Source organism: Bos javanicus, chromosome 8 (genome assembly GCF_032452875.1).
Source record: "Bos javanicus breed banteng chromosome 8, ARS-OSU_banteng_1.0, whole genome shotgun sequence".
Taxonomy (NCBI): Eukaryota; Metazoa; Chordata; class Mammalia; order Artiodactyla; family Bovidae; genus Bos; species Bos javanicus.
The window spans coordinates 44247529-44265446 of record NC_083875.1 but is presented as its reverse complement, the minus strand read 5'-3'; the positions used below and the strand labels follow the sequence as shown (position 1 = coordinate 44265446).

The 17918-nt window shown below is 46.3% G+C and overlaps 1 protein-coding gene across 2 annotated transcripts in view; it reads left to right on the top strand.

Annotated features, from left to right (window-relative positions):
• DMRT1 (doublesex and mab-3 related transcription factor 1) overlaps positions 1–17918 on the top strand; it is a 96210-nt gene that overhangs the window by 23382 nt on the left and 54910 nt on the right. For both annotated transcript variants that reach the window (XM_061425442.1, XM_061425443.1), the window contains exon 3: positions 14162–14445. In XM_061425442.1, the coding sequence (XP_061281426.1) occupies positions 14162–14445 (284 nt within the window). The remainder of the gene's footprint in view (positions 1–14161; positions 14446–17918) is intronic.

The following is a 17918-nucleotide window of genomic DNA, read 5'->3' as shown; positions in this document are numbered from 1 at the left end:
GTAAACCGCATGCACATCCTTAGACTTGCCACTTGAGCTTCTCTGGGTATCGAAACGAAGGATAACGTTTCCTTCCTATACCTTCCCTGTTGTCAGATTTGCTGCAAACTGTTAGGTTTAATTCTCTGTGGTTCCCTTACCTGGCTTTTGTAAAGCTCATGGTTGAAAGGTTGGGCAAATGTTTATTTTTAGAGTCCCTTCCTTTTTATTTCAGAGGAGTTTTATTCAAAAGGAAGGGAAGACAGAATGAAAATCAGAACGGCAAACGTGAAGGGTTGTATCCATCATGGAGCTTCTGTGGAGGGTCTTGGTGCAGTTGTAGTTAGTGACCATACAGAGATGGGGTGGCTCCTTCCTAGCTTTTCGTGCGTGAAAATTATAATAGCTTAGAGTACGTCTCACGCCCTCATACCTGAGTGATGCAGCAGAAAAGACACAGAAATGCCAGGGGTGGCTGGGTATTTCGGCATCTGCGTGTACAGCCAGTAGTCCCCCACCCCTCTCCTCTTTCCCAGCTAACGTTGAAAAGTGAGGTAAATATAAGGTGACATTTTGGGCTGTGTCAGCAAATGTCAGTTCTAGAATTAATACTTTAAATGCACCTGGAATCCCCAAATCCCATCGTAATCACTGATTTGGACATAGTTCCTCCTCCTCCTCAAAAAACGCTAGAAGTGGGAACACACGTATTGAATTAAAATTTTTAGGTTTCACCCTCTCTCTCTCTCCCCTCCACTATCTCCACCTTCTCCCAGTAGTCTTTAAAAAGCATGATACAATTAAGCAGCCAAATCCAAAAGAAGGGAGGATAAAGGACTCTAGATAATTCCCAGTTTGGTTATCAGCCCCCACATAATGAAGAGTTGATTGTGCTTTATTTTCTTGTTATTTGAGGGGAGGGAAGACTCCATGAAAGTGGGAAAGGGACATCTGGAGGGGATCTGAATGTTCATGATTTGAGATGAGTTTGCCTGTAAAAGGGTCTTGTGTCGGCTTTGGAATATACCATTCAGTGTATGGAGGGTCAGTAAAGATTCCTTCACAGATTTGGTAAGAGGGAGCAGTTAACTATACCCGCGTGCAGTCCTGGAGGTTGTAGACCATGCCAGGAGAAATAATTACGCATGGTAATGGGCAATTACAGATAATGGCCTTCTGGGGGTGGCAGAGAATACACAGCCCCACAGCCTTGCCTGGAATGAACATTGAATAGCACATTAACTTTATAGCGAGCTAAAAGTTCAGCCTGGAACGGCAGCAGTCCCCTCAAATAAATAAAATCCCCATCTTATTAAAGGGAAGGACCGTAGTTACTAAGCTTCTCAAAAGCAGAATTCGATACACGAGGAGGTGGGGACTGGCAGAAGGGAAGGCAGGTCAGCAGTTCTCCACCTGCTGGTTTTGTCTCATTCAGTAGAGGTGCTGCCCACTCGTGGCAGGTACACAAGTGGAGGGGTTTGCTTTCCAGGTGCCAGGTTTGTGTCTGACATTTGATATAGCCCTGTCATGACTGCCTTGTGGGAGAAACAGGCTGTTCCGCGTTTCCTGATTATGACTTAGGGGAGTGATACCACAGCGACTGCACTCAAGGCTACTGTCTGACCTCAGAGAGGCCCGGGAGCCCAGGACTCTGCTCCTGTCCAAGTTCATTTGCGCTCAGGAAGCCCCGCTGGGTGCAGCCCAGCCCTCCTGGGGTCCCTGAAGATGAACGTTGAGAGCAAGGGTGCTTTTCTCGGGCAGACTACATGGTGGCTGTCTTGCTTGGTGGCCGAGAGAGGCTCTCAGTGTGTTGTGATTGTGGTGACAACAGCAGCTAACATTTATCAAGCACCGAGCCTTCCTCTGCACTCTTGTGCTGTAAATAGCAGTGTTCACCCATGTTATGTGTTTTGTGTAGACTTAAGTAACTGATCCAAGGTCTCAGGCTATGGATTCCAGATCTGATCAAGAGTTGGACCTGAGAGCCTGGGTCGGTGCTCTCGGTCCAAAGCTCTGCTATCCACTGCCCCACGTGGTGGTGAATGGCTGTGTCACTCAAAGAAATATCCCCAGTTAAGGTGTGAGGTGAGGTGCGACCAGTTGGGCCTTTCCTGCTGGCTGACTGCTAACTAAGCAGCTCTGGAGATGCTGATTCCATTTGCTCTGAAATCCATCCTCCTGTGATATGGAGGTTCTCAAAATTCTTGGACTCTAACAAATTCTCAAGGACGTTCAAAGAGGTTTTGTTTATGAGCTTTTGTTTATGTGGATTATATCTATTGATATTTATTGAATTAGAAACTAAAACTGAAAAACCAAGAATACATTGGTTAAATCTTTTAAAATTAACATAAGCAACATTTTAATGAAAAATAACTATTTTCCAAAGCATATTAGTGAGAGAGGGTGGTCTTGTTCACATTTTTACAAATAACTTTTATATGTCTGGCTTATTAATAGAACACAGCTGGATTGCCATATGTATTTAGTTCAATCTGTTGTTTTGATTGAAATACATTAGGACAGTTCAGCTTCACGTAGATAAATAGTTGGAAAAGGGAGAAAAATGTTTGAATAACCTTTTGAGATCACTGTGACTATTCTTTGATACTAGACCAAAACTTGACAAGTGATAATTTCTTACAGATTAGTTGCAGTGTAGATCTGAAGCCATGCTAATGAGTTTTCTGTACTCAGTTAAATAAAAATCCATCTTACACTGTAAATGGATATGTCACCCATGCATTATTTTGTAGTGTCATGCATTGGTCATTTGGAAAATATTAGTTCACTGAATTATACAGATCTCCCAAATGTTGACATTTTTATTCCAAAGTATCAGAAAATCCCACTCATTAAATATTACTGTTGATTTTTGTCAAAAGAGCCTTCAAGTTTGGGAAGCTGTCAGTGGAAAATGTTGGATGTAAGTTTTCCAAAGTTCAGAGTTTTACTTGAAAACTCAACATTTTGGCAATAAATACTGCCAGTTGTTTTCTTGAAGTGATAGGCTCACTTTTTTTCATTTTAAAGAAAATGGCTGCAAATACCCAAGTCTCAGTAACCGTAGTTTGTCATCAGTCATTCTTCCAAGTAAATGATGTTTCATTTAAAAAAAAAAAAAAAAGCAGTGAGCATGGCTCTTCTTTCAAACATCTGCACAAGACCCTTTTCCAAGGACAGCATCATTGCAAAACAGGAGAAATGCTGTATGAGTCCTTCCCACATGGTCACACTACATGAAGAAGATGCCCTCAAAGATAGAGATTTAATCAATTTTTCCCTGCTTCATCAAGGGCATCTTAAGGAAAAATTGACATAATAATTTAAAAGTACTTTATTTCATAGCAGTGAGGAGTACAGTGACTCTCGGTACAGCTTGGTGGGACTGCCTTGAATACTGCTAAGAAACCAGGGTTTTCTCCACCATTGCTTCTGCATCATCAGTGCAGCTGTCAACACAGTGAAAAAGACCAATAACAGCTTTACGTTATTGTGGAAATACTTTTGACTTCATGGATCCTTGAAAAGAAGCCGTGGGCCGGGGATCTCAACTGTGTTTTTGGAGCTGCCACTGTAGGTGTGAGGATGGGAACCCTTGGCACTAAAACACCCACCCCTGATGGGTTTGAGGCAGTTATTGCCTGCTGGTGCTGCCATCACCTTGGGGCTCTGATGCCTGGGTCCCCAGCCAAGGGTTGTGGCCTGGTCCCGAGGGTTTTACCCTTCCACCTGTCCTGTACAGCCCCAGGTAAGAGGTGCTGACTTGGAAGCAGATTCCATTCCTGGGCTCAGTTCTTCTTAGCAGTTGGTTAAGGTGCTGTTCCTGATGGCTTGAAACATTCTATAAGACAAGTACCTGACTGAAAACCAGGGATGATAAATTGACCTGGGTAAAATCTGGGGTTGCCTGAAAGCCATGTGACACGATACCAGACATAATCTGGCTTTGTGTTTCTTCATATTTATTTAAGGGTCCAGTCTTTCCCTTCAGATTGCCGCCGGGGACCTGCAGGAGCAAAGTTGTTTTCCTTGAAGTGATGTGTTTGTCTTATATACATATACAGTCTTATTTTTAAAGAAAAGTTGTAAGAGCAGAGTCTAAATCCCAAATCTGGAAGAGACTGGCCTTGAGCAAACTGAAAAACTGATACCCCTCTGTTTAGCACCTTTCCTACTGAGAAGAAGACCCTGATATGTAAACTGTTGGAATACAGTTCAGAGCAGACCTTTTCTGTGGAGACCTAAATATGTGGACACGGTCAGTCAAAAACGCTCCTGATTTAAAATTTTCTCAGTGTGAGAAATATTAAAAAGACTGGAGAAAAAGATTCCCTGTAAGATAGCTCTGAGAATAGAGACCTGGGTGGAGAGGAAACTCACTGGGCACCTTCCCTCTTCTTCCGTCCTCCACTCCCGCACGAGCTCCGCCGCCACCTCCAGTATGCCAGTCAGTGCGGACAGAGCCTCAGACTGTCGGGCCCACAGAGAGACCACCTGTTTCTTGGCCATGACATAGGCTTTCATGGCCACGAGACATGGCGTTTCCTCCATATCTGACTCCCCTGTAGGGTGAACCGCCTCCCAGGGCGTCCAGGGGATCCTGCCGCACCCCACAGAGGGGCGGAGGCAGGGACTGGAGCAGAAACCGTGACTGGGAGAACTGGCAGGTGCCGGTGAGTGAGGTGGGGGCTGCCGCTGCGCCAGTAGCTGCTCCTGAGGACCGCAGAGCCAGGCCTGCAATTGACGTGTCCGTCAAATCCAGTTAGTACTTTTCCTGGGAGGAGAGTCCGAACTCCGTTAAGTGTTCAGTTACAGAACTCTGTGCTGTTCCGGCAGCACCCTCCTTCTCATCCTGATGGGACCCTGTGCCCCTCCTCCTCTGCTCTCCAGACTGCTCTGACATCCCATATACTTTTGGGGCCATGTCCCCTTTCTTCACTTGGAATTGCTTGCTTTCACCTTCACTCTCTCCTCCTTTGTTTAAAAATGTCTTCTACTATGGAAACCTCTGATCTCTGAAATTCTGCCTTGCACGCTTCTCCACACAGAGAGGAAACTCCTAGAGGACAGGGTTCGCTTTTGCTTAGATTCTGGGCCTCCCCGCCCAGCACTTTGAGAGCTCCTGCACTCAGGGGATGTCCTTGTCACTCACAGAGCTTCCCAGTGGCCCCAGTGGCCTCGGCGTGTTTCAAATGTGGCAGCTCTCCTGGAAGCAGAATCCACCCCCCTTTGTATTCTCTCTCTCCCCACTCTCCTTCTTGGTTCCTTTGATCTGGTCTTGACCAACAGTACCCTCCCCATTTTCCCCCCCGAAGATCCCTTTGCACCTTTGCATCCCACATTGACATTGATATTTCACAGGTCTTTGAACCAAGCCTGCTCCTGGCTTCAAAGACCAACTTCAGGTTCGCTTTTATTATGCAACGCCTTCACCCTACAAAGAAAAGTGACCTTGACAGATTTCTCCAGGACCAAATGACCAAAAAAAAAAAAAAAACATTCCTTGGGAGAGAAGTGGGCTGTAGCATCTTCCCTGTCTTATGGACAAGAGTACCGTTAGTGATCCGGCATCAGCAGAACTTGTGCTTTGAAGGCTGGATTTCATCTCGCCCTCCTGGCCACACAGTTGTGCTTTCCCAGAGCCTTGGTCAGTCTCTGCTGTGTGTATGTGTGTGTGTCTTGGAACCTCCCCTTATGACAGGGCTCTGCAGCATCAAAGACTAGATCCTTTGTCTCTCAAAGCACTGGGCAGGTTGCCACACACACACAGGTGCTCAGTAAATTTACTGCTCTGAATATGAGTAGCAGGGGAAGGTGGCAGGTATGGTGATTCCTCTTGTCCACCGTCACGGTCACCACTTAATGGTGTGAACAATAGGCCCGCTGCTGTCTCAGTCATTAGGCTTCTGCACCAGCTCTGCTTTAGCTCAGAAAACCCACCCATTCCCTTGACTGGGTTGTGAGCTTTCCTTCTTGGAGCTGGATGAGTGCTCAGAGGGCCCAGGCCTTCCCTTGTGGCTCAGCTGGTAAAGAATCTGCCTGCAATGCTGAAGACCAGGGTTCGATCCCTGCGTTGGAAAGATCCCCTGGAGAAAGGAAAGGCTACCCACTCCAGTACTCTGGCCTGGAGAATTCCATGGACTGTATAGTCCAAGGGGTTGCAAAGAGTCTGACATGACTGAGTGACTTTCACTTCAGAGGGCCCAGGCATCAGCTCACTGACTTTTCTTCCGTGTGTAGCAATGTCAGGAGCTGATTAGTTTGGACATTGGGTTGCCTTGTGGAAAAGACTGCTAAAAACAGGGAGCTGAGGACCCAGGTGGCTCAGTGGTGTACCTATCAGTACAGGAGATACAGGAGACACAGGTTTGATCCCTGGTTGGGAAGATCCCCTGGAGGAGGAAATGGCTACCCACTCCAGTATTCCTGCCTAGAAAATCTCATGGACAGAGGAGCCTGGAGGGCTACAGTTAATGGGGCCGCAGAGAGTTGGAGCTGAGTGAGCAGGAGGAAGCCTCATTGTTCCACGTTGTTCCAGCAAGTGGCACCCCGCTGTCTCCTCCAGATTCTGTGACATGTCATCAAACAAGTTTGTCTTTTCTTAAGATCTAATGTTCCTTTAAAAAAAAAAAAAAAAAAAAGAGCAACAGCTTGTACTACTGCTGCACCTTCCTACCATTCAGCACATGATAGTGGCTGGCAGGTAATTTGACCTCAGACTTAGCAGTGCACAATTCTGCCTGGCTGGTACCTCTTAAAACCAGACACTCAGTAGGACAAGCACCGCACAAGGGATGGGATTGCAAAGAAAAATAAAACCTAGTATACATAAATCCACTGCTTACGTGAGATGGCTGTGAATCATAAATTTTAGTTTCCTATGTGATCTTTCATATAGAAAATGGTGGGGTTTGGTTTTGTCATTGAAAAGGGAGTATGGCTCCAGATTTGAACATAAAGGACTCAAAGTGCAACAACTCTGAGAATCTTGACACTAGCCAAGAGTGGGAGAAAAAGCCTTCACACACCTTAAAATGAATTACTGGTTAAGTACCATTAATATGCCATGGGCCCGGAGGCCAGCATATAACACTGCAGGATCGATAAGGGTGTTTATCATGTGTGGGTATTGATCTTTCAGGAAGGAGTGAATCATATTTCACGCTGCATATGTTAGTGCAAAAAAAAAAAAGTAGCAGTGGGAATGGGAAGCCTTATCAAAGATATGGATGTGTGGATGGTAGATAAACATACAGCGCTGTAATCGGAGCCCTGCAGTGAGAAGACATCAGCTATGTAGGCAGCGTGTCTGCAGTGTCTGTTAGCCAATTGCTGCTGGTCATTTTTCCAGAAGACATGCTTCACCAGGCCTGCTTGCTTTCCTAGCTGTAGAACCCACACCTCCTGATCTTTCTTCCTTATAGCACACATTAGGACGCTCCTAGTCATAAGTAACAACACTTAAGACAACTGGCTTCATGCTTCTGTTTGCATCTTGGCAGAGGACATAGGGGTTGATAATTCCTGTAAAGCACCTGCTTAAGGAAACGACCCCATTTTCTTGGAACAAGGCCGTGGTGTTCTCTATTATTATGAATATAGTTGGTAAGTCACCTTGGCCAGTTGGTATTCTGGAATCATCTTGGCCAGTTGGCATTCTGGAATAACAAAGAGGGAGATGCAGCGTAAGAGTTTCCGGCGGCCTCAGACGTTTCCGTCTCAGTACACTGCTCTGGTCTTCTCAGTCAGTCACGGTGGCCGTGCAGTTTCCAGTCCCTGTCACAGCATGGGTGTGACGGGGCGAAGTCACAGCCACGGTCAGGGGGCCTGGTACAGAGCTGTGCATTCAGTTCGCGGGTACGCGCCAACTGTCAGTATCTACTGCTTTGTTTCTTTCTTTCTGAGATTTAGAAAATAGGAGTAGCCTGTTAGGAGTTTGTACAAGGAACACCACTCTTTGAATATATGTACACATACGTGTGTATACATATGTACCATTTCAAATTTTGTATGCTTCGTTTATACATTTTGTGGCTTATGAATTGGAAATATTTCGTGTTTATCATCAATTACTAGTGACACTTAGCCTGACTCACTAGCATGACTTTGAAGACACCTCAGTGGTGAAGGACTGTCTCTGGTAACTCTTGGGAGAACTCTGCTGTAACCCAGGTTGGAGAGAAGGCATATGCTGTTTGTATCCTTACCTTGGGTGAGGGCTGCACGTCCCTTCTTGGGCTGCAGTGAGTAAAGCGTGACCACTCAGCAGTGGAGCAAGGATCTGAAAGGGGGTCTGGGGGCATCTCTGGTCCCTGGGTGACAGGTTGTTAGTAGTGTGACAGGGTTGTTTGAAGGGAGTTCCCACAACAGCAGACGTTCCAGTGTTCTTCATGTGGTTCCCTTTTCCTGTTACTGCAGCTTCCCTGTGCAGCCGTTTAGTTACCTCTTCAGGTCTGGAGTGTTTAAAGAGTCCTACCTGTTTTGGTCTATAGACCATGTACACGTACATACACAGAAGAGACTGTTGTAGCCTACTCTGTTCTTTTACCTCCTTGTTTTGAATTCATCTTTTGTGCTTGGACCAGATTAACTTTACTAAAACATTTTTATGTTATTCTGTTGCTCTAAAAGGGCTTCCCTTGTGGCTCTGATGGTAAAGTATCCACCTGCAGTGCTGGAGACCTGGGTTCTCATCCCTGTATTAGGAAGATCCCCTGGAGAGAGGGCATGGCAACCCACTCCTTGCAGGCAACCCATGCAAGTATTCTTGCATGGAGAATTTCATAGACATGGGAGCCTGGCGGCCTACAGCCCATGGGGTTGCAGAGAATCGGACATGACTGAGTGCCTAAGCACAGCTTGCTCTGAAAACTCATTGACTCCCTGGAACTTGAGGGGCAATCAGAAGCCCTTGTCTGGATTCACAGACAAGGCCTTCCACAGTTTGTCCCTAAGTAACTTTCCAGCCTCAGCATCTCTTGTCCCCTGACATGAACGCTGCGCTCCAGCTAGGCTTATCTGGTCAGTGTCCCTGGAAAAGGACATGTCTTGTCCTTTTCCCCTTCCATGACCATGTTGACACTGTTCTCTCTTGATTTCCTCCCTCACCCCACCGTCTCTGAATCACCTCCATCTTTGCTGATGGTGACGTCTGCCTATACTGTCATCATAGCCATTGGATTATCGGTTTGTAGGATTCTTGGTCTAACACATAACTTTCCCAAATAGATAACTCACTCTTAAGAAGAAATGAAACATTTTGAATGTTTCTTTGTGCCTTTTGCAATACCTGGACATGGTTGTTCTGTGATGACTAATGAAAAAAATCAAATATAAGTACTAGAATACACCTTAAGGTCAAGAATAAATGATTTCTGCACTGCCCACTCCTCTTGATAATCCAGAAGCCTGATGAGGAGTAGTATAGTTTGTCAAAGCCCCGGTGTGGGCCATGAAAGTTAGAACCGTCTGGCAGCAGTATACACAGAGCAGCTACAGCTTGTGATCCAAGCTCTGCAGCGGTTTCTGTAGCAGCCCAGTTTCTCTCTTCAGTGGAAGTAATGTGTGTGCTCTCGTTTGATAGCCAGTCAGCACTGTCACAATAATGCAGTCAGGAGTCACTCTTTTTTTAGGGAAATTGGTGGGGCAGTTGCAGCTTCCCAGGTGGCTCAGTGGTAAAGAATCCACCTGTCCAGCAGGACACTTGGGTTCAGTCTCTGGGTTGGGAAGATGCCCTGGGGGAGGGCATGGCAACCCACTCCAGTATTCTTGCCTGGAGAATCCTATGGACAAAGGAACATGGCGGGCTGCAGTCCACGGTGCGGTCATAAAAGAGTCAGACACGACGTAGTGACTAAACAACACCAGCGCTGTCACAGTAACCCAGTCAGGGATCACGTTTTTTAGGGAAAATTTATGGAGCAGTTGCTTTGAATCGTGAGGCCAGTGGTGGTTGAGCTTTTGAGTGTATCAGGACCTATTGAAGGCTTTGTTAAAACTCAGGATGCTTGGCCAGCCCTCACAATTTCTGGTCTGTGGGACTGGGGTGGGTCTGAGAACGTTCTTCTCTGTAAGTTCGCAGGTGGTGGCTGTGCCGCTGACTTGAGGCCCACACTGAGCAGCGCTGGGTAAGACCCGTGTAGTTTCCTGGGTGTTTATTTCAGCCTGGGAAGTGCCCACCTACTGGTAATGGGCACATCAAGGCTGAGAAGCGTGCAGCTGTTGTTTTAAGTAAGGTTTTAATTTGAATCTTTAAGATACAGTTGGGTGGTTTATAAAATACAGAATTCGGTAGTTCCTCATGTCCCTGGGGTGGGTGCCCTTTCCCAGTGCTTTTTAAAATGTCACTTTTTAAGAGCGTGTAAACATTTTTAAGTCCAAAATATTTAGGCATTTACTGTTATAAAGCTCAAGTGATTTGTATTATGTGAATATTGGTATGAATCAAAAGTTTTCCAATATATGTCTTAATTTATTCTTAAAACTCAATATACTTTGAAAGAGGTAATAAAATATGGTAGGTGGAAAGGTGATGGCGTTTTAATGAATTACTGTCTGTAGCAAAACAAATCCTTTCTTTGATCTGATGTATGATGTAGCATTTTATTTGAGGTTTAGTCTGAAGTTTATTGAAGCATTCTTGTTACCTTGAGGATTATTACTGACAACATTTTGTTGCTGGATAAACTGAGGCCTGATTAAAGGTCCTGACTAGGGTTATGATGTAGAAAGTCTTGAAGCCTGTGCCCTGAATGCCAGTGTCTTTGAGTTTCTGTTTAATTCTTTACTTCCTATTATATTTTGTTTTCTTTATCAAGAAGCTTGGTTTTCAATGGCAGTCCCTGAGGGTACCCAGTGTTTTTAACTCTAGAGACAGGGATGAGCATCTGAAATGCCTATGAGATTGTGTATGGATGTGCCACTAATGCTTATGACTGGATGGTAAGAATGTCATTCATTCCTTTTTTTAAGTAACCATGTAATTTATCATTTTTTGCCAAACTTGTATTGCTTTTAACAATAAAGTTTAACAGTAAAGACATGACATTGAAAACAAAAGACCTAGATACTGAAAACCACATATTCGCCACTAAACTGTGTTTAAAATAAGAGAAGGGACTGAGGGAAGTTCAGGAGGTGAGAAGGGCACGTGCCGTCTCCAGACTGGAGTAGAATAATGGGGTTGGAGCTTCTCATCTCTTGGCTGGGAGGACGAGTAGGGAGGAAGGCAAGAGATGTTATAAGATGATGTCCCTGATGAGGCATCGCCAGGAGCCTGTGGTGGACGGATGTGGTGTCCCAGCAGAGAAGAGACTTCAGTGCTGACTGTAAAATGAGGCTGTAAAAATACATTTTGTCGTAGCTGTCTCCCGAACCTTCCAGAGAGTGCACGTTTAGTCATGCCTTCCCCACGTTCAGTCAGATGACCCTTTCTGAGCACCTGCTCTGGACCACGTGTTACTAGTCTTGGGAATTGCTCTTCATGATCTTCCCCCTGCCTGCGTGTGGTCAACCCTTCTCTGTGTTTTAAAGATAAAATAACATCTTATTACTCCTTGGAGCTTCCCGTCTTTTCTCATATTTATTTTGATGCTAGGCTACTTGGAAGAAAACCTGTTCATTGATCCTTGCTGCAGATTCTTACCCCCATGTATCTGGCAGTGTGCTCAGCACGAGGATGCACAGTGAGAGGGGCTGGGGTGGGGGGTGCCGCTCGTTGGGTGTCCCTTCCTACCAGAGAGAAGGCTTGTCACCATATTCACGGAGCTCACCTGCTCTTTATCTCCTGCAGGCATCTTCTTCTCTCACTGTGCTGAAACCACGAGGCCCTAAAGGCCCAGCCGTCTGTGGCTCTTTTCCAGAACTAATTTTGCTTGGTCTCTTAGCAGCCGTGGACACCGTGGCCTGCCCTCCTTGGTCCCTGTCGACTTCGTCATCTGTGGCGTTAGGCTCTGTCCTCTGTCCTCCAGGGTCCTGGCCTTGGTGCTCTTTTCTCCTTTCATAACATACTCTTCTCTACACCTTCCTGCTGCTCTCCCCAGATGCAGTCCACATCTCCGGGTGGTGACTCCTGAATCTCGACCTCTCCCATGAGTGCAAGTGCCAAGTTTCTCATCCTCACTCACCTGCCCATGTGTGTGCCCCGCGGCCCCGTGATGCAGCAGACAGAGCTTACCCTCGATCTCCGCTGCCGCCTAGGTCTCCTGCCCTTCCTCTTCTTCCGTGTCTCAGTTCCTGGCGCCCCTTGGTCCTGAGTTCTGTTGCGTTTCCTCCCACCCCCACCGCGTGTCCCTGGCCCAGCCTTCCCCAGCTGTTATTTGCAGACTGCTGTGTCTCTCCCCGACTACTTCAGCGGCTCCCTGCTGGCTCTCCTGCCCCTGGCTTGTCTTCCCTTCTCTTGTCTTGAGAACTGCTATCCAGCTGAATCCCCCCACAGTGCAGCTCTGTGCTCCTTTGCTCAGAAACCCTCAGTGGTTTCCACACACCCTGGCGAGAGCTGAGAGCCATCTCAGGCTGTCCCTCGCCTGTCTACAGCCTGCCTGTCACCCTGGCCCTCTCTTGCTCTTTTCTCACCCAGGTCTTCACCTCAAGGGCCGGTCCATCACTACAAAGTCCCCCACACTTCCTGCTTCCATCCCCGTGTCCTTGCTGCCCTGTCTTCGGTTTTCTCCTTTTCTTGTGCTCACGCTCAGTCATGTCCGACTCAAAGACCCACTGGACTGTAGCCTGCCAGGCTCCTCTGTCCATGGGATTTCCCAGGCAAGAGTACTAAATCAAGTTGCCATTTCCTTCTCCAGGGGATCTTCCCGACCCAGGGCTCAAACCCATGTCTCCTGCGTCTCCTGCATTGGCAGGTAATTCTTTACCACTGAGCCACCAGGAAAGCCTGTTTTTCTCATTTTCACCTATTTTCTGCTCCTCTATTTATTTGGATATGCCAGATAGAAGTTATGGCACATGGGATCTTTTAATTGCAGCATATGAAATCTTTACTTGTGGCATGCAAACTCTTAGTTGTGGCATGTGGGATCTAGTTCCCTGACCAGGGATCAAACCCATGTCCCCTGCATTGGGAGTGTGAAATCTTAGCCACTGGGCCACCAGGGAAGTCCCCTGCTCCTCTTTTAAAGTGAAACTCAGGTGCAGTTTTTGTTTTATTTAATGGCAGTCTCTCTAATTCCTTTGTAGGCTGTGTGTCATCTTTCAAGCCTTAGAGATTGCATTGTTGTTCATAGGTATTTCTGCATGAGAGTCCTCGTTATAGTTTGTGATCCCATCATTTATCCTAAACTGTAGATTCCACATGGGCAGGGGCAGCCTAATACCTCGTAGCCATTTCAGGCACCTGGCCAACTCATAGAACATTGTTTAATAAAAAGTGTTGGAGAAAAAAAAAAAGTGTTGGAGAGATGACTTAGGAGTCCCTTCAGTTGATTGGAATTGACGGTTTAACATCTAGACCCTGTGCTGCAAACTTCAGCCTGTGGGTCACTTGGGCCTGTTGCCTGTATTTGTGAATAAAGTTTTATTGCAATGCAAGCACCCAGCAGCCTGTATGTTCCACAACAGAATGGCCACAAAGTCTAAAATAGACACTAATGCACCTTTTACAGAAGTTTGTCTCCCAGGTCTATACCATTATCCAGACTAGGGAAGGATAAAGAACGATCAATTGGAAGGAGATGAAAGAAACCAATGTTTGCTTAAACTCTTAGCCTCTTGCTTTGCCTTCAGACATACTGGTGTGGACAGACAAACAGAAAAGGCATCTAGATTTTCTTATTACTTGATTTAAAGTGAAGTGCAATTAATTTTGTTATAAGACTTGCAGATAGACAACTTAGCTAGATTTGATCTCTAATTTCTTGACATTAGGGTAGGAAATTTCTCTGTAGAAGTTAGACGTGGTCAGCCTTTATGTAATTAAAATGAGCCCTGCCTAAAATATTTTTGGTGTTCTCAGTAAAACCAACCACCAGTGCCTGTCAGCTCTGCTGCCCGAGTTGCTCCAGCCTTTGGAACTTACCTGTGTTCTGGCCACAGGGCAAGCAGCACGTTCCGGAGCCTTGCTTTGAAGCTCTGCGGATCTTGAGGAGGGAGGCCGTATGTTGGCAAGGTGTGCAGGTAGAATTTTGTGGTCCTGAGACTGATACCGTATTGTCGTTTGCTTTCTTTCTAGAGGGGCGTATGGTCATCCAGGATATTCCTGCTGTCACCAGCAGAGGGCATGTGGAGAACACACCCGATCTCGTTTCTGACTCCACCTACTACAGCAGCTTTTACCAGCCGTCTCTGTTTCCGTACTACAACAACCTGTACAACTACCCGCAGTACCCCATGGCCTTGGCTGCTGACTCCTCTTCTGGGGACGTGGGAAATCCCCTTGGGGGCTCCCCTGTGAAGAACAGCCTCCGGAGCCTCCCAGCACCTTATGTGCCTGGTCAGACAGGAAACCAGTGGCAGGTAAGTTGTTACCCAGAGAGTGAACAGGATGTTTGAAACCACACATACACATACACCCAAACCAGCACATGTGTGTGCCATTGTGCAAAACGTGTAGACAGTTTTCACTCTACCCATAACATCATTTAACCACAGTCGTTGACTAAAAGGAACTGTAAAGAAATACGCGTACATTTGTTTGCATTTTGGAATTTTACTTTTTCATACTTCAGTGTCACTTTGTGTAAACCCCAATGGGCCAGAATCAGTTTCGAAAGTGGCTTCTCTGTGAGGCCTCACCTCCTCCAGCCTTTAGAGCAGCTTAGAGAATACTGGACTCAGCCTCTGGGTGGGAGTAACCGTGTGGCTTTGGCACCCTGGAAGGGAGATGCAAAGTGATCCGAATGTTTGCATGGAAGAAAGGTGAGAGGAACTAGGTCACTGCTATGCTGGGCCAACTTGAGAGCATTTTTTTCTGGGGATGGAGGTCAGTCTTTCATACGCTAAGTATGTGTTTCTGAAATAGTGTGCAATCAAGAGCTTTTAATATTTGGGGTAAAACAAAGCATTTTGCATTATCAGGCAACATTTATTCGGCGCCATTCTGCCATTCAGTTTTCACCATTTCTCTCATGCCAGTTTGTCAGCGGCATGTTCAAGGCCTGGAAAGCATAGCGTTCCAGGCTGGATTAGCATGTTGTGAGAATGTGCACCCATAAGCACTTAGAATCAGCGCCTCCAAACCCCCTCCACCTGTAGAATCCAATTGTGCGAGAATTGTTCTCCTTTTGGGTGCGTTTACTGTATGTGGGCTCTCCACATCGATTCCAGCACACTGAGATATATGTATTTGGGGAGTTTAGGGTAAGTCTTTGACCTTTTTATACCCACTTCTAAAAAATGCACATTGACATTTTCTTCTGAGCAATTCTGTTCCACTTTGCATTTGTTGGTGTGGAGAAGTTGTTGATACTCCCTTAACCTCTTTTTTGGGCTCTCACACTGGCCTTATGGACCTGACTTCCTTGTAATAGTCATGTGTCAGCTTTAATCCTCTGGGCTACTCATTTTTGTTAGTTTTTCATGAGTTTTACTTTTAGAATCATACTTTTAAAAAAGGTGCTGGAATTTACAGCTGATGTGAGTGTAAGGAAATTCAGTGATTTATAGATCTGCAGGCTGGAGTCCTGTAGGCCTTTCAAAGTGCCAGTTGGGTTTTATGATTTGGGACACGTTTTAGGTTGATTTCTGTTAGAGATGCTCTTCTAAGAAAGGAGAAAGAAGTATCTTATTTGTTTAGTTGCTAAACAAATTTATTTGTTGTTAGTTGTTAAGGCATGTCTGACTCATTATGACACCGTGGACTATAGCCCTCCAGGCTCCTCTGTCCGTGGGATTCTCCAGGCAAGAATACTGGAGTGGGTTTCCACTTCTTCTCCAGGGCATCTTCTCAACTCAGGGATCGAACCTGCATTTCCTGCATTGCAGGTGGTCTCCTGCATTGTAGGCCAGTTCTTTACTGCTGAGCCACCAGCGAAGCCCCATATATGTTATAAGGAAGCAATAATTAAATAGAAACACGTGGCAATAATACTTATAACCAGTATTTAAGGGACAGGAAATGAACAGCTCACTTTTTTACCAAGTCACTATGGCAGGGGTGTAGGGAATGGTGTTCTGGGGCAGAGCCTCTGCCCACCTGGCTGTTCTGCTGTGTCAGGAGGGTGCCCTGGCTCTGCTCTGTGGACAGTGCCTTGCCCATTTCTGGGAGAAGCTTCCCCAGAGGGCAGAGGGTGCAGTGGCCCTCTCCTTGTTGTAGCCATGCTTTCCTGTCTCCCTTGTGGAAGGGGTCCCACAGCTGCACCTGGGGGGCCCTGAGCTGGTCTCCCTCACCGGACCTTCCCCCTTGGTCTGACCCTGGCTCCACATGAAGGGCCTGAAGCTTAAGCAGCATCTCCACCATCTACTGTCTTGACTCTCTCTTGCTAAGATCCAAGTTCCCTCCTCACTCTTCACCAGAGCCGTAACTTTGATGTTATCTTCCTTCCCTTGCTGCTTTGTGTATCAGTGTGTTTGGGGAGCAGTGTGAAATGTTTTCAGAACAAAGAGCTCTTTTCTGGTTCCTAGAAAAGATCGATTCTAGTGGAGATTGTCATCATTTTTTAAAGCCAGACTTCTTAGAAATTAGTGGGGAGGGTCCTGAATTATTTACGAAAAGAAATCATTGACTTTTCATTGTAGAGTTGAGACTTCCTATAAGTCTCCCTATAAAGTCATGTAAGTCACAAGTAGTTATTGAACACCTACTCAGTGAAAAGCTTATTTTTAAAAAAGCTAGAGCATTCTCCAGGGCCAACATCCCAGGACTCTTCCTTGGTGATGCCCTGCACTCATGCCGAGAGCTGCTTTAATTCAGGTCTGCCTCCAGCCTCTGGAGATTTGTGGCCCAATCAGGGGTTCCTGTCCTGTTGTGAAACAGGAATAACATTTGTGACACTGGAACAAACTCAGGATGAATGGCTGGTTCCACTGACCAGCAGCTCAATTTCACTTCTGCATTTAATTGCCTGCAAAGGCTGTTTATTGCTTGGTGCACTCCTCCACGGCAACATTACCTTTTAAATAAACATGTTGTACCAGGTTGACAAGGGAGAGGTGCATATCACGGGAGCAGAAATAAATATGGGAGGACTCTGAGCTGTATCTGGGCTCTCCTTACAGTCCCCACGGCCGGCGCCCCCTGGATTAGCTTTTCAGAAGCTTGTACCACCAGAGGTGGAAACTCCGGTTCCAGGAACAGTTGGGGTGTGGTCACATGGCAGCAGAGGTGACTCCTCCCTTCTGGTGGTTCAGTCTTAAGATGCAGTCATCCGCTCATGATTATCCACCTCACTGGAATGCATTCGGTTATGAAATAATGATGCCTTGAGGTCCGACTCTTTGCCAGGGATCTACCGCTGAACCAAATGGACAAAATGTCGAAAAGTAGGTCTTGGGGAAAGACTGTTATCACCTGGTATATGAGAATGGGGAATCATCTGTGTAGCCCCGGGTTTGAAGTAGACACAGGCAGGCAGGTAATCAATGGGATGGCTAGGCCTTGGTGCACAGAGAAAGGCGCCCCCTTGTGGGCTCTACTGGGATGGCCCTTCAGCACTTGCCTGCCATGGGCTGGAGGACCCCCACAGGGCACCTGTAAGAGGCGCCTTTTTTTTTTTTTTTTAAATTAACTTTACAATATTGTATTGGTTTTGCCATACATCAACATGCATCCGCCACGGGTGCCTTTTTTGACTGCTGGCTGCCTGCTGTGTTTGTTCTCCATCCTGTACCCAGCAGCCTGCCGGGGCCCTGGTTTTCACATTGCCTCCTTTTTTTATTAGTGTGGTTCAACATCAGAACAACCTCAGCTCAAAGAATGCTTCTGGAGCATGTGCATTGTGGGCACAGTTGCAGCGCCTCCACTTCTGTGCCCTTGGGGTCCCCCAGGAGGG